Source organism: Aphis gossypii, chromosome X (genome assembly GCF_020184175.1).
Source record: "Aphis gossypii isolate Hap1 chromosome X, ASM2018417v2, whole genome shotgun sequence".
Classification (NCBI taxonomy): domain Eukaryota; kingdom Metazoa; phylum Arthropoda; class Insecta; order Hemiptera; family Aphididae; genus Aphis; species Aphis gossypii.
In genome coordinates this window covers 56,018,271-56,034,965 of record NC_065533.1, presented here as the reverse complement: position 1 = coordinate 56,034,965, position 16,695 = coordinate 56,018,271, and the positions used below count along the sequence as shown (strand labels likewise).

The 16,695-nt window shown below is 32.1% G+C and overlaps 1 protein-coding gene across 2 annotated transcripts; it reads right to left on the bottom strand.

The window, feature by feature from the left end:
• Positions 1-375: 375 nt before the first annotated feature.
• On the bottom strand, positions 376-16,594 carry LOC114125279 (uncharacterized). 2 transcript variants are annotated; one of them, XM_027988869.2, is made up of 6 exons: positions 15,150-16,594; positions 6,432-6,883; positions 6,001-6,215; positions 5,704-5,891; positions 3,779-4,539; positions 2,150-2,299 (listed from the first exon to the last, which is right to left on the bottom strand). In XM_027988869.2, exons 1-5 carry the CDS (start codon positions 15,695-15,697, stop codon positions 4,209-4,211), a joined length of 1,734 nt encoding a protein of 577 aa, XP_027844670.2. In that variant the 5' UTR covers positions 15,698-16,594; the 3' UTR covers positions 2,150-2,299; positions 3,779-4,208. The 2 variants fall into 2 exon arrangements, with proteins under 2 accessions (XP_027844671.2, XP_027844670.2); XM_027988870.2 differs by lacking the exon at positions 3,779-4,539 and having other exon boundaries at positions 376-2,299; positions 15,150-16,589.
• Positions 16,595-16,695: the final 101 nt, after the last annotated feature.

Here is a 16,695-nt window from a genome sequence, read left to right as displayed (position 1 = left end):
TACACCTATCGTGTAGTATATATTTAACACTTTTATATTATCATTTATCAGTATAATTTACAATTATTTTACCAACCTTTATACTGATATTTACCACTAATTAGTAATTTATATTAACATGTTAAGAAGCAATAACATATTTTATAATAGACACATAATCTATCTGAAGGTAAAGAATATAAAATATATTTATTTGAATCCTGAATACTTGTACGGCTGTACCTAACAGATGTAACCTTATTTTTTTTGATATTTGTTGCATTTGTTAGCTGCATTAATTTGATCATAAGATTTTGTGACTATTATAAATGAACTATTTGTGATGGTCGCTGGAGTTCACGATTGAATTTAAAAGACATTTTAACTCAATACTAATACATTTAAAGAAGTTTTGAAAATGTATTTATCATTTATTATATAGTAAAACAACTAATTATAATAATGTTAATAGTAATATGTATATGTAGTATTATAATATATATATATAATATACATATTAATTATATTATGCTAGATAATAATAATAATAATAATAATAATAAATCGGTACTTGTAATAGCTATAATTAGTAATGGTATATAGTACGCGTAAGTTTTTTTTGTAAAAATTCTATTCCTTTTTTTCTCTAAAGCTATTTAATAAAATTAATTACAACACCCAAAAAAACGTACAATAAATTAGAAATATAAATAGTAATAATAATAATATAATAATAATAATAATAATAATAATAAAAAATTATCAATAACAAAAACAATAATATATTAATATTAATATATTATATATATATATATATATATTATATATAATATATATAATAATAATGATAATAATAATCTCTATTTTTTGCCTACGCATATATATTTATATAGTAATAATATTCTATGTTGTTTTTGTTAAAAATTTAAATACAAATATTACGAAAAACATTAATAATTTATAAATAATATTATATTAGTATAGTTTCGATAATAATAACTTATCTTATAGTTAAATGTATTTATATTTTTGAAAAAAATTACACACACACACACACACACTGCTAATGATAATAATTATAATAAATAATAATAGTATATAATAATTTTACATCAAATAATGTGTAAAACTCGCGATTGTTTTAAATTTGGTCGAATTGTTTTAAATAGTTTATTCTAAACCTTCACACATTATAAATGTTGTGTTTTTTATGAACATAATATTATAATATAGGTATAAATTGATAGACACTCTTGAGTTTTAGTATTGTAAAAACAACCGTGCCAAACGTATTATATATTTTTTTTTTACTTAATCCTATACATTTATCAAATAGGTACGTTATTGTTGTAAAAAAAATTCCATAATATTTTAATGTAATAATCTAACATTCATACGCACACACAAATTATATAGTACACACGAGAGTATACAAGTGTGCGTATGAACATAGACAAAGAATATCTATAGTAGAAAAGACGCAATATTTTAGAAAAAAAGTCAATTCCATTTAACTGTATCATTGTCTAACTACGTTATTGTGTAGGTTAATACTTACTATACTATTAATTATAGGTACACATGTGAATATAATATAATCGATCTGAAATATTATTTCAATATCGGTAAGTTATTGTAATTTGTTATATTCACATAAACAAACATACGCATAATAGTACCTATCTAAAGAGAAATATGGAAATAGGAAGACAATTAGGAATGTGGAACACAAAGATTAGTTAAATAATGTTACTTAGAGTTTTCATTAATAATTGCGCAATGTTACGGCCAATGAATGTTAACGTATTAGTGTACTTATTATAGATAATAAAAAAAAAATAATAATATGAAAATGGAAATGAAAATGTAGGCCGGTTGCAATGATATAGGAGAAACAAATTTTAGAATGTATATTGTTATTTCTATAAATATAGTATAAGACTGATTACACGACGATGACAATTTGTAGTTGTACTTTTGTTATTAATTGTATTTTGTTTGTTTTAAATATAGAAGTGATGGCAGAAGTCGTTGCGGAATGACGTGTGTATATGCACCTCAAACCGGAGGCTGCGACGATTGCTTTCCCGATCCAAACTTTCCGGTAGACGACGACGAAGATTTTATGCGCAGTGGACTCACTGTTGCCGTGTATGACGGTTTGTTGTTGGGCCTCCGCTTAAGTGACTCTCGGCGTACCGTGTACGATACAATTACCAGCACGGATACCAGCAAGACAGCCAACACATTAACCACTACCGGTTCCTTGTTCAAGTGTAACTTTTGTTTGATCAACTCAGATATTGTCTGTTTACCGTCTCTGAAACACCCACAATAAAAATATTATAGTTTTGAAAAAAAATATTATATGCATATAGAATAGGAACGTTTTATGTTTAGGTATATACCTAATACATATAACAACGTATAGGTACATAGAATATTAGCAGACAGTTATATAATACTACAGCAGTATGGTGCACTTTGAATACATATATGTACATAGTTTATTATATTAAGTACCTGTATAGAATATGTAGTTTGTAAATTGACAAAAGCGGAATTATATACTCAGAAATTTAAAAGATGAGTCTAAAGAGGATTAACGGTCATATAACTCGTGACAAAAAGTTTGAAAAATCATATACAATCTCTAAAACATATATTCTAGATTTTACCTTTATGTCTCAAGAAAAAGATTGTCTGTTTTCATACGAGTGTAAAAGTAGATGGATACTGTAGGGGGAAGTGTTGTAGTAATACAAATATATCACAAGTATAAAATACCAGCTACCTATTTACTTTATATTGCGTTGAAAATTTGAAAAGAAATAAAACATGTTTATTTTTTTTTAAACTAAATATATCTGTAGTAGAAAACTCAAAAACGTTATATATAATAATTGATTATTATACGCTGTATTAAGAAAATTACTTGAATATATAATATAAACAGCAGTATTTTCAAAAAGTTAAAAATACAAAATCTTTTAAATAAGTAAGTAACCGAATGTAAGAATGGAAGCTTGGTTGTGAAACGGGATGGTCTTAAAGGCCCAATAACCACCCCCACCCAAAAAAAAAGTATTAAATTTGTGAGTAATTACGTTCTTTTTTTATATACCATATCATTTTTAAATTTTAATTAATTATAATAATATATCGTACAATGTTAATATGCATTCGTTTTATTGTGCACGTATAAGCAAAAGTTTTAGTATGTGAGGAAAATCCCGTGTAGCTCCACAGATTTGTTGGGCCATTAACAGAGCAAACAGGTTAAAAATATTTAAAATAATTAAATAGGTATGTACGTACTAATTGTACATAAAAATTTTGTACAAAGTACAATATTGTATATAATAATTATTAATTATTATATGATCGATTGAAGAGTACAAAACTTAAGTATTAGCATTGATTATACAGTATACACGTATAGTATATTGTATATATTATGGTAATCGCATAGATGATAATATGCATGTGTAGAAGGAAGGTGTATATGATTTTTGTGAGTGAAAATTTTCTTCGATAAGGCGCCATCACCATATTATTTACCACCATCACCAACGCTTCGTCATCGTCACAAGCGTCGACGGCGCATCACCGTCGAACCCAACCACGTCATTATAGTACACCCACACACACACACCCACAAAACCCACACAAATCCGAACACACACATTCGTATATTTTACAAACGGCAGACTTCCGATTTCATCCACCACCATTATTATATTATGTATATTATAATTAACGGAGTCTTTCGTCCGCCGTTACGCTGTCGTATTATTACCGCAACAGGTAGTTGTCTCGGATCGAGTTCCGTTCTCGTGTCGTGTCGTTGTCGTCAACGTCGATTTGCGTCACCGCGTCGAAACGCTCGTTTCACGGCGTGTTATGTCCGGTGTTCGCTGTTCGGGAGTTTCGGCGATAGTCTTATTTATACGTCGAGCTTTTCGCGATCGGTGTACGAATGAATGTATATGTGTATAGTGTTACAAGTCGTATTTTGTATATACTGTGCTTTTTTTATAATAGGCCTTAAAGTGTACTGTGTAACGTTATAGCGTGTGTCGACTGTATGAACAACATAATATTATAATAGTATTCTGAATGTCGTAATATATGTGGTGCGCGAGTGCTGTCTGGTCGTTGTGGCGGTGGTGATGGTTGTCGTCGTCGTCGTCCTCGTCCTCGTAAAACAATTTATAACATTTAAGTGATCACATCCGGCCGTTGCGGCCGCCGTGATCAGATCCGTCAGCCGCAGCTGGGGAGGACGGCACCAGTTGGAACGACTGGCCGCCATTTCTGCAATATCTCATCGTGGACGGCGACAGCGACGACGACGAATTCCTCCGGCAAGACTTCTTTTGCGATAACAAAGCGACTGTGACAAACACCAGGGCCATCATCAACAGTACACCCAGAACGTTGATAATAGCTTGTTGCGGCAGCGCGCGGCCGTGTAGTTCGCCCGAATTTAAGGACGATGGAGACGACGACGCCGTCGGCGGCAGAGTGATTTGTTGTTGCTGATGCTGTTTCTGTTGCCTATATTGATATTTTCAGTACATAATATATAAATATATATATGGATAAATATTAACGTCGTTTATTAGGATATAAATTTTATCATTCGTATAGATACCATCTGAATGTAAACACTGATTTATATAGATGTATACAATAAATAAGGTGCATTATTCTAGCAGTATAATAATTAATAACCACCCGATTTGTGGGGTAGTAAGAAATTCCGCGAGTGCAGCTAACACTGCAATTATAATGTAATTTAGCGAATCAAAATAAAATGCTTAATGATTCTTTTAAGTTCCAAAATCTCATTTAATCCAATTTTTCTCATTACCTCAATCTATACTACTATAATATATAAAATTGTAAGTGGTTTTTTACGACCGCGCTAACCAAGAAAACTATACTGAACCGATTCGGCTGAAATTTTTTACTGTTATACCTGATAATAGTCTGCTGAAGGTTTTAGTACCATTTTTGTTAATAAAAAATAAGTACAAGACAAGTGTACAATTTTCTTGAAAAATTAAAAAACAAAGCTAGTTTTTGGGGCTTCCTCCGAAGTTCGCAAGAACCGGTTTTTTTAATATTCTCATTTTGTGACGACATTATTTCTTATTTCCATTTTTTTTTACGGAGTTATGAAAAAAAAATTAATCGTTTTCTATATTTACTTGCCGATTATATTAAACGATAAAATTAGAATAAAAAATTTTACATATCATCGTTCGAAGGCAAAATAAACAACCAAACACGAGAGAAGTTGTGACGGTTCGGCTATAGTTTATTATTATTATTATTCAAAATTTTGAAATAATAAAAATATTTTTTGAATTTAATATAAATATCTTTATTCTACCTTCTTGGCGATCAAATGAGTATCAAACATTGACTTCTTATATTTCGAAGAGAAAAAGGAAACCTTTTAGAATGAGGTTTGGTATATATGTTTTATGTTTATATACGTCTTATAGTATAATAAATATATATATACTATATATAACCTATAACAGCAAACGTAAACACAAAATACCGCAAATGGAGAGTAGCCATCAGTAGGTATTGTCGAGAAAAAAACACGTTATGACATCGTATGACGTATATGTCATAATATGATCAACAAATTTATATACGAAGTGCAATTATAATATTATAGTATTATGACGGAAACTAAGTACGAACCCATTATTATTGCTGAATATCGAGAAGTCGGCGCGTTGCTGAAGTCCGGTGAGACAGGTAGCTATGGCCAATGTGAACGTGCACAGTCCCAGAGTGGCGTGTATGGGCGCAAAACATCGTAGGCGGCACGCAGCCGTTGCGCCGCGACAACACAATAGCACAACGAACGTGAACAATCCAAGGGTAAACTATAAAGAAAACCCGATTAAAGATTAAATGTCGTCTATTTATTCGGTGCTCGTCGTGTGTGAAATGTGAATCAAGTGAAGTTTAATATATATGTATTATTGTTATTACCTGAATTACAAAAAGTGAAACGGTCAATAATCCCATCCAACTGTGTAGCGAATACAAATGCGGCAATCCTTTCAAACGATGATATTCCATAGCAGCCACAGCTCCCAACACCACGCACGGTACGGTAGCCAAATGCAAAAGTCCGTGGGTTAATTTCACATAAGTACCCCTGCACGAAGTCGAACATCCAGCGGCCATTCTGTACACCAATATAGCTGCGTGCCAAAATTTGGAACATTAATAAAATATTCAAATAATTTAATGTAATTTCCAAAAAAAGGATTAATATAAAAGTTTTAATACTATATGGTGTAGTAGTAATCACACGATCACTATTTACAGTATAATGAAGATATCTATACTACCCAAATTATAATATATAATAGTGATGGTTTTATAATATTATGTTTACGTCGTCATTAATAACTTACAAAATCCGGTTAAAGTGACGAAACCGACCGTCATTAGAGTTGGGTGCAGGTTGAATCGCCGATCTTCGATCAAAACATTTGAAGTCGATGTGTTTAATTGCGAAGATTGCTGTTGCTGTTCCACTGTAGTCGTTGCAATTGTTGTAGTACTAATGTCGCTGCCGCCGGCAGTGAAGTTTTGCGGATGCTTATAAGTGAATACGCCGACGGATAACATTTGCTTCGGGGTCTGTGGTGGCCAGGGAAACCAGTTGGGGTCGTATCCGCCTCTGTAGGCCATGGTCCAGTAAACGGTAGTGCCAGTGACGGCCAATAACAAAATTGAGCACGCTGTTACTAGTACTACATATTCAAACGTAGTTCCACATCCCAAAGCCGCCTGCGGATTGTTGGTTCCGGAGTCTTCCACATCTGTTCCGGCACCGGTACCGCTACCAGTAGTATAACGTGATCTATATTCATAAAGATTGACAAATCATTAGTATTATTTACAGTTTATATATAAGAAATATGTGTGTGTGTGTGTGTTTATTATAAATTACTAGGTACTAATTAGTAAATACTAATAATAGATAAATAAAAAAAAAAGTAAATAGTAGTAATAGTACTAATTAGTACTATTGATTTAATCGTTTGAAGTATAATTCTATATAATATTCTGTCACAATTTCGCATTTAGTTTATATGCACAAGAACATAAAGTTCAACAGAATTCTCATATTTTAATTTTCAAACCATATAAATTATACAATAATTCTAACTGTATTGTGAAAATGACACATCCTTTGTAATTCTATAGTGTGCATATTTTAATACAAAACGTATTTTGTTTAACGTGTTTCACATTATAATATATACTTATTGATTTCTATTCACACAGTTTGATTCCTTCATTTACAAGTACTCGAAAATTTAATTTTAATATTGCATTTTTAAACTTTTTAAGACATTTTTGCTTATACACTATGTATCATACCTACATAAAATATCTAATTTATTAAACCATATATGTTGTATACACTTAGTGGCGGCTATCGCGTGTCTAAAAAGGTACTCAAGCATCCCTTTCATAGATAATAAAATGTATTCACACATACTTAAACTTGGTACATAGTTAGTGTAAAGTGAATGTATATTAAAAACCAAAAGTTTTTATATGGCCAATTCTAAAAAAAATCAAAAACAGCATTAAAATAAACTTTAAATGTTAGTAGGTCAAAAAGTTTTTTTTTTTTAATAAATATTTTTTACGTTACACTAAGGCAGAAATGTTGGTTGGGCCCGCCGTAGGGGGTAGTAGTTATTTTAAGTAAAATCTGTACAATTTTTCGAGACAGTCGCTACTGTATATAAACTAATTTATAAGTATAGGTAATAAGTATGTAATATTATGCATAAATGCATAATTCATGATTACTAATATCAGTCTTGTAGGTGTAGGTATATATCATCTAATTGTCATATTATGACAAAAACGCTTGCATAATTAACTAAATAATTATTGTTGGCAAAAAAAATATATTACCATAGTACGAATACTACACGTTGTCATAATATATATAAATATTATTGTACAAATTGGACAATGACTAAGAGTGCACGTTTTAACTAAGGGCGTTACATTTTTCTCATAATTCACGGCGAATATAAATTGAATTAATATTTTAACTTAAGGGACGCCAGTATACCACAGTAAGGTTATATAGTAGCCAAGGGCGGCAAGCGCAACAACAACTTATTGTTACAGTACCTACTGAATAAACAAAGTCGAGTAAAACAATTTTCTTCTACTTTTACTACAGGAATAAATTGGTAGAGGTATACGATAAATAAATTTATCAAGTCTACATAGTTACGCACGTCCTCGAACAAAATAATAAATGTGCTCTTACGTTGGTATTATAAATTATAGGTCTTCTGGACCGCAATCGTGATTTTAAAACTTTTATTATTTAAAATCCTAAGAGTTTTTTTCGTTTTCAATTTATTGAATTAATTGCATAATCTAAATTTTATTTTCTAAATGTTCTTGTTCTTAAATTAAATAACCGATGATGCATACATGAATTCACGTCAAAATTAAATGAATAATTTATTAATAAAATGAGAACATTTATTAGGGCGTACTTTGTATGTCTATATAATTGAAACTCAAAAGAAAGATTGAATTCAATAGATTTTCTACCATTATTGTTGACTGTTGAGACTTGAGAACGATAAAACATCATCATTATTCATTAAGCTCTTTCAACGTGTAATTAAAGATTTTTCACGGATTAAAGCAAGAAAGACGTTTTTATACAAAATATGATTAATATATTATTGCACCTACATATATTGCAATTCATCACACCAAAACTAATCCATTAGGTACCAAAAGAGTTTTTATTTATTTTTGTTTGTTATCAAAAAATAAATAATAATAACAATAATAACAATAATAAAAGAGTAGATACGGGGCAAAAGACAGAGAGAGAAAGAGAGAGGGAGGAAAGGGTTTCTAAAAAATACAATATACGTCTTATATATGTATTCCTAAATCCACCATCTGGTTATAAATATTATTTTCAGATACGAGATACTCTCTGTAAATATATATCTGTTTAATAGTTTAATAAAACATTGCAAATATACTTTATTGGGTATATATATATTTTTTTAATAAATAATTTAGTCGAGAACAAAGAAAATACAATTTGTGTCATAATAATGTTTTGCATTACATTGAAGATGTATAATTTAAACACCAAGTATAGTCTTTAGTGTTTTTACATTTTCTTTTGACCTCATTTCCACAATCAATTAAGTATTAAATCCAGCATATTAATTTTTGTATTCATAACGTAAAATATATAGTTTTTAGACCTTTCGGTTAAAAACGTCGAATCCAAAATATGAATAAAACATTTAAACATTTTATTACACTTAAACGATTATTTTGAAGTATGTTTTTGATGTTTACATTAAAACATGCATTATTGAAACTCTTATTTTATGTAAGGCTATGAATTATTAATCTTAAAAGAAAAAATGATTTGTTTTAAAACCATAGCGTTTAATTAATTTTCATCGATATTATAGACTTTATGGGAATATTGATTGAAAATATTAATACATTTATTCTAACAATCGTGTCAACTAGATACATCGTCACGGTACGATTTTTTACGCTTTCTCCTTCATTAGGCGATTTATCTTTTATTCGTACCTATTATAGAATTATTTCTGTGTTTTTAGTAACTATTATATTATTACTTGTACCTCATATATACTCTTATAGTTACCTACCTACATATATACATTATGTGGATATTTTACGTGTGATTCGTTTTAGTCGTATTTTCGGCAACTCATCGTTGATTGGCGGTGGTACATTGTTCGGTGTGAACAGCACGTAAAATATGGTCGAAGGTAGGTACATAAAAAATACACATTGATGTATTTTTTTTCAATTGTTAACCATAAATTTTTTTTCTTGCCGCGATCTCGAGTCCTTTCGTTCCTTCCTATCCTCCTGTCTGTCGGTTATGCATGCGCGATTATCGAGATCGCCATCCACCTCCACACCGCCATCAGTCACTATATACCGTCATAACTGCGATCACTTGACTGACATCGCGTAATATCCTAGAGAAATCGGCGCGATACGCTCTTGTATTTTTTTTTTTTTTTATTATTATTATTAAAACCTATTATCGAAGAAACGCCGACGTGTTTTATATTAAAAAAAAAAACAAATTAGAAAAAATACCGCGAGAGGATATCCTCGATCGTTCCCGTTACCACGCAAGTAGTAATAATAACACAGGTCGTTAACATCACATTATATTTTAGAGGGAGTGGCGATGGTGGTGACGGTGGTGGCATTGACTATCGATCGATTAAATTCACATAACAACACGACTTACTGCACATATTGTATAGGCATTTTTCATGCAAAGTATTAAGTTTTGATTTATATTTATATAGATATAAGGAATAAAATATTATTAAATTATTGAAAGCTTGCTAAGATATTCAATATTCATCCTCTGCAAACATTCAAATTGTGTATTTATTCTCAGATATACTTTTTTAATATTATTATTGTTAGGTATATATTTGTTCAGTAAATATATGTTGTAGTTGATTTTGAAACATTAAAAATAAATATAAATACTTAATTAAATATATCTTTATCTTTAAGTTTTGTGTTTTTATGACTTACGAGTTATTAAACTAGATTTTTCAAAATAATTCTATATTGTGTATATCTACATTTTTATCATAATGATTATTTTGGTTAGGTTATAAATTTTATTAAATGGTAAGTCATAGTAAACTAAATATTCCAACACAAAATATTTTAATGTTCAAGTGATAAATATTGAATTAAGAGCATTTCCCTTTATAATGTGTTGTAAGTGTTTAAAGTTTAATTAAGATAATCTGAAAAATTAGGGTCGTGAGTGTTATGAGTTAATGATTTATTATGATTAAAACCATTCTGTACTTATGTTTTTTGTTATTTGTGATTTGTCAGTAAAAAATATAAACATATACTGTTAATACTGAGTACATAAATGATCATGAATATGATTATATTTTATAATGCTCAATTGAAAATCTGTATACGGATCAAATCATATGTATGATTTCATTAATTTTTTTTTTTAATCATATTTATAAAAAGGAGTAATTTACCTAATTACCTATTTCAATTTAAGTTTATTCAAAAAAGCGTGTGATAGGTATCTACGTTAATTATATTTAATCCCACAAATTGTTACAGATATACGACTCCACAGTGTTTGTATAAGTACCAAAGATTTGAATAAGTCATATGAACACTTATTTAATATAACGTTTAATAAGCACTTAATACATCAAAGTATTATTATGGAAAATAAATATTTTTTTGTTTGTTTTCAATTATTCATTTTGTATAAAATATGACTATAATTATATGTCATGAACTCATAAATTATATATTTATATAATATATAGGAGCAAAAAGTGGTGCAAATAAGTAATTGCCTAACTATTATATGATTGCATTATTAACGTCTTTTCAGCATTATTTTTATACGACAAATTGTCGTTTATACTTTTTTTAATAATTTTGAAAATATATACGATCGCTCTGTACATGATTAAGTGTATTATGGTTATTTGTGTTTAGGTATATAAAAACCTATATATGATGATTCTATACCCAACAAGTGTATATATAAAGGGCTAGAAATATCATTAATAATGTTGGATTGATTGATTGATTGCAAGTTCAATCGCCTTTGTAGCACGTTGTATTTCGGAAGTATATACCTATTATATAATAATAAATAAGTAAAAAAGTACCTATACATGCCTAATATAAGTATAATAGGGTAGGTATATGGTTTTTTCATTTATATGCGTTTATGGCGTTTGCTTATATTGACGCACAAATACTATGAAACATAATTTTGTGATTTTATGAGTAATTCGAATAGAATATCATAAATCTTGAAATTTCGAAAATCAAATTTAATATTGCTAAACCGATTTCGAAAGGGGTATTAAGTTTCATAGGCGATCCAGGACTCACGGCTTATTAATTGTTATACGAACCGATAAACATATTATAGGAGTGGTTATATTTTAACGCGACACCACTGCAATAATAATATTATATTCCGGTAATATTTTGTATATAATATGTACACAACCACACTGTAAAGAAATGGGTAAAGTAAACTTTAGGTGTAAGTAGATATTATACTGCGGTATAGTGTTATGAATTGTAAAAAACGTAATATTATGGTAACAGATCGATAATAATATTCGAATGTAGTAATAATAATATTCAGTATAATATAATTGTGTACACATCGTTTATGTGCTTTTAACGCAAAAATATATTATGACATTATTACAATAGCGCGTTTTCATACAGCAGCCATAGAATAGAGAATATTATGAATATTTATTATATATACCTATATAATATATATAGGTGAGCAGCACTAACTCGTATTGGGTCGTGGGCATAACCGCCGCCGCAGCCAACTTTTACACAGCGTTCGCCATTCTCGCGAACAGCGGGAGACAACGGTAGTGTAAAACCAACGCATATACACAGGAATGTACACGATATAGTAATAGCTTTTGACAATAATAATCATAATAATTAATTAAAAACGAAATACTTTGTTTCGCCGCGCGTATTCGCTTATACGTAACGAACTGCGGTGATCGCAAATTAATACGGCCTCGTTGTACATTATTATTATTATTATTATTTATTCATCGGCCGGTATAACGGCAAACTTTTAGAGCTGCGGAAGTGAGCGTGTAACACACACACAGATACACACACACACAAATATAATATATACCTAATAATATAGTACGGTGAATACGATGGGAGGTATTTGTGTATAATACGCGTACTCACACGCACACGTTACAAATTGACATCAATTAATGCTCTCACACGTACACATCGCCGCGTATTACACACAAATGTGTACACATAAGTCGCGTGGTCCCTCATCCAGCTACCGGTACGGATATTTGTTACGGCGGGTCGCTTATGCGTGTATGTTTTATTATATTATATACAATTAAACGGTATGATGATATTAATAGTAATAATAATAATAATAATAATAATATATTATTGTTATTATTATTATTATTATTATAGCTATATATATACACATATGTACAACGCTATTAGTTTACAATGTTACTGTTGCCGACGACGTAGTTCTCACGCGTATAAAATACACACGTCGTCGTCACTGCCGTAGGACGAAGATGTGCAACGGTCTGTACAGTACATGATATTATAATATTATTGTTTTTTATTATATGCGTTATAATAATACAATACATATATTATTTACGCGCGCGCGCGCGTATTAAATTTCTCGAGCTTAAAAATTGTTTCAAGCATCAGTCGTACATACATACATATATCATGCCGTGTAATAATTTATACGTAATGTGTAATAAACCGCGTGTAAGGCCATCACTATATATACCGCCGGGAAAAATGTACTACCCCTACCCACTACGATTATCCACCCTTTTCGTATGTGTGTGTGTGACGTGCGTATATATATATATGGCCCACCCTAAATTTACATCATACGCACAATCATGATTTTTTGTATAATGTATAATAATAATGTCATAAATGCGTTAATCTGTTTATGATTTCACGAATAATAATAATACTCCGTAGGTATATTAGAGACCTATATAGTACACATATAGTACATATATTAAATATTAATTTAAACGTTTATGACTATTGTTACTGTGCGTAAAGAACCTTTGTACAAAGTGAGTTTGGTATATTAAATAATGTATTCGTGCGTGAAACTTACTTGAGATGATTTCCACTTCCCGAAGATTTAGATTTCGCCATCATATATATTTTTCCAACACGGTTTTCTTTAATCGGCACAAACGTGCGACTGATATTCGAAAAATATACGTTAGGGTGCGTTTAAAAATCGTTTGGTTTAATATATTTAGTTATTATGATAGATAAACTTATAAAGAGTCGATATAATACTTTATAATTTAATGAATTATAATATCCTATATTACGTACTCGCACCGCATTCTCGGAGGAGTATAATTAACTAAACTAATTGTTGAACTGTTGTACATTTTAATAGGTACTTACAAAAAAAAAAAATAGAAAAGGCGTATGTTGTTTAAGAAAAATCGTATCTTTGAAAAAAAAACTCAAACTAAAGTATTCAAAAATTAATACTCAATTGTTCCTATTCTATTGAAGCGCACCTTATACTGAATACCTATACGTAAACGCGAACCGAGCTAAGTCAATTGTATATTATGTATTCAAAGACTGACGTTGGATAGACAACAGACAACTCTAGCAACAGACTCACTGGCTACACAATATTGCCACCGCTACCACAGATGAACATCGCGTCGCCACACGCCTACCTTTATATATACACATAAAATAAGTGTAACAACAACATCCGCCGCCGTCACTTCCACCTCTACCTCTACCACTGTTAAAATAATTATAGTACCCGTCTCAACAATTTGTATATATATATTAAGTATACTTGTTTTATTCGTATTATAATAAAAATAAATTTTTTAATTAAAGTATCTCGTCACTCGTACGAGACACGAGTGCGTTTGTACGTTACTGCAATATACATTTCATACCATTGCGTTTATGATATCGTATTATGAATGAGTGATGTTATAGAAAAAATGATTTATTACTATTTTTATTAATGAAACGCCAAGTCCGGATTAAGGGAAAACTTCGTTGGCACTCTCGCGTGTATACCACTCCCCATAATTCTCGACGCGCGCGCATAAGCACCCCGAAAACAACCACGAAAGATGTAAGGACCATAGTACATACGACCGTATATTATATACTGGTTGATCAAAACCAATAACGATCCCCCTGTACGCACAAACCCCTAAAAAAACTGCAAGAGGGTAGAGATAATACGCGAGTAGAAGGGCAGACAGAATCTCCCAAATTTCCACGACAGTAAACATAATAACATGTATAATATTATAATATTATACAGCGCGCTAGTTTCATTGCCACAATTCATTTCAATCGTATAATATTTTATCAAAACGAAATCGATTATAAATATGTTTATATATATATATATATGTGTGTGTGTGTGTGTGTGTGTGTGTGTGTATAAAAAATGCTATAATAATATTATAAAATCTCACTTCTCTTTGGATTTGCTTTCTCCGTTTCCGGTCCCGGGTGCTCCGCCGGTCAGCGAGTCGTTCGGTCCGCCGGCGTTTTTCTTCGAGTCGGAAATCGGGCCACCTCCAGTAGCCGTGGCTGGTAGAATGCCCGACATGGCTAGAACTGGTACCTGGTCGTCGTCTTCGCCGGCCCTGTTTTCGTTGTTGTCTTCGCCGCCGTTATCTCCATCGTCTCCGCCGTCTTTGTTCGGTTTCTCTTCGCTGTCCGTCTCTTCGGGCGGCGGCAACAGCACAGAGTTGTCGTCCGTCGCACCGCTATCGGTGGCGGCGTTGGCCGCCTGGTCATCGTCCATCATCAATGCGTGCGGCTGACGATTGAGGTGGACAGGAGTCACGGGCGACACGGTAGATCCGGTGCCGCCGTCGTCGGCCGGCGTATTGGGGGTACCGGCCGCTGAAAGGGGTACCACGAAATCGTCGTCGGGTTGCGCGAGCGGCGCCGACGCCTCGCCGTCAATGGGTGGTGGCAGGAAAGTAGAGGTGGTGCTGTTGTTTTGGTTGTCCATCGAAACGCTCGGTTATATGAACGCCGTATATAAATATTTTATAATATATTATTATAGGTAGGCACTGGAAATGCTCAGCGGTTTGTGTTATATAAATATGTGCACTTTATAATATGTACGATAATATTATAACAGTATATAATATATGTACTTTTATTTAAATTATTATATTTGAGATTGAAAACAGTTTAGTTACAGTTATGTGTATTATTGAGCACTAAGCGTTGCGTCGTGAGCAATAATGTGCAGCGGAGGTCGTCTCGGCTGATTATGACGAAATCGTCGCGGATGCTGATGCAGACGCACTATCTACCACCCTCTGAAGTCGCTGGCCGCGTCGGTGTCGTACCGCCACTACCGGTGCACCGGGGGAACGATTTATTTGTGGAACACGAGACGATTGCTCTCCTACACCGGTGTTGAGACCCACGGTAACTCATTTAGAGTCGATGGTACGCGATGCCGGATATTCCTCGCACGTGCAGTGTGTCGTGTATAATACGGACGGATTGTATACGTATTATATATTATAATATTTAAATATTAAATAATTATGTACGACGAGATGAGAGAAAACTTTAACGGTTTTTGTACACACACATCAACCGTCGAAAACAGCAATTATTGTTATGGTCTCACACAAGACAACTGTTGTCCGTGTATGTTTACACGCACCCCGCGCGCACTATTTTCTCACGTATTCCTGTACGCGATGTAATAATATTATAATATCAATAGTCGTATATTCTATGTGACGTAGTGTTTGAAACTACTGCTGCAGCACTACGGGTTTGCGGTCCATATACGTAGGGTACGATATATGGGTGTATACGTGCTCGGCGATATATGCGGGAACGACGCGAGCGGACACAACCGGCGGACGGACGTTATGTCCGGGGACACGGATACTACTGCCGCCGTCGAGGTGCACGGGCGAGGTGGTCGCGGGAGCGCGGCGGCGGTGTCGGTGTCGTAGTCGCTGCCGCCGCCGTCGTCGT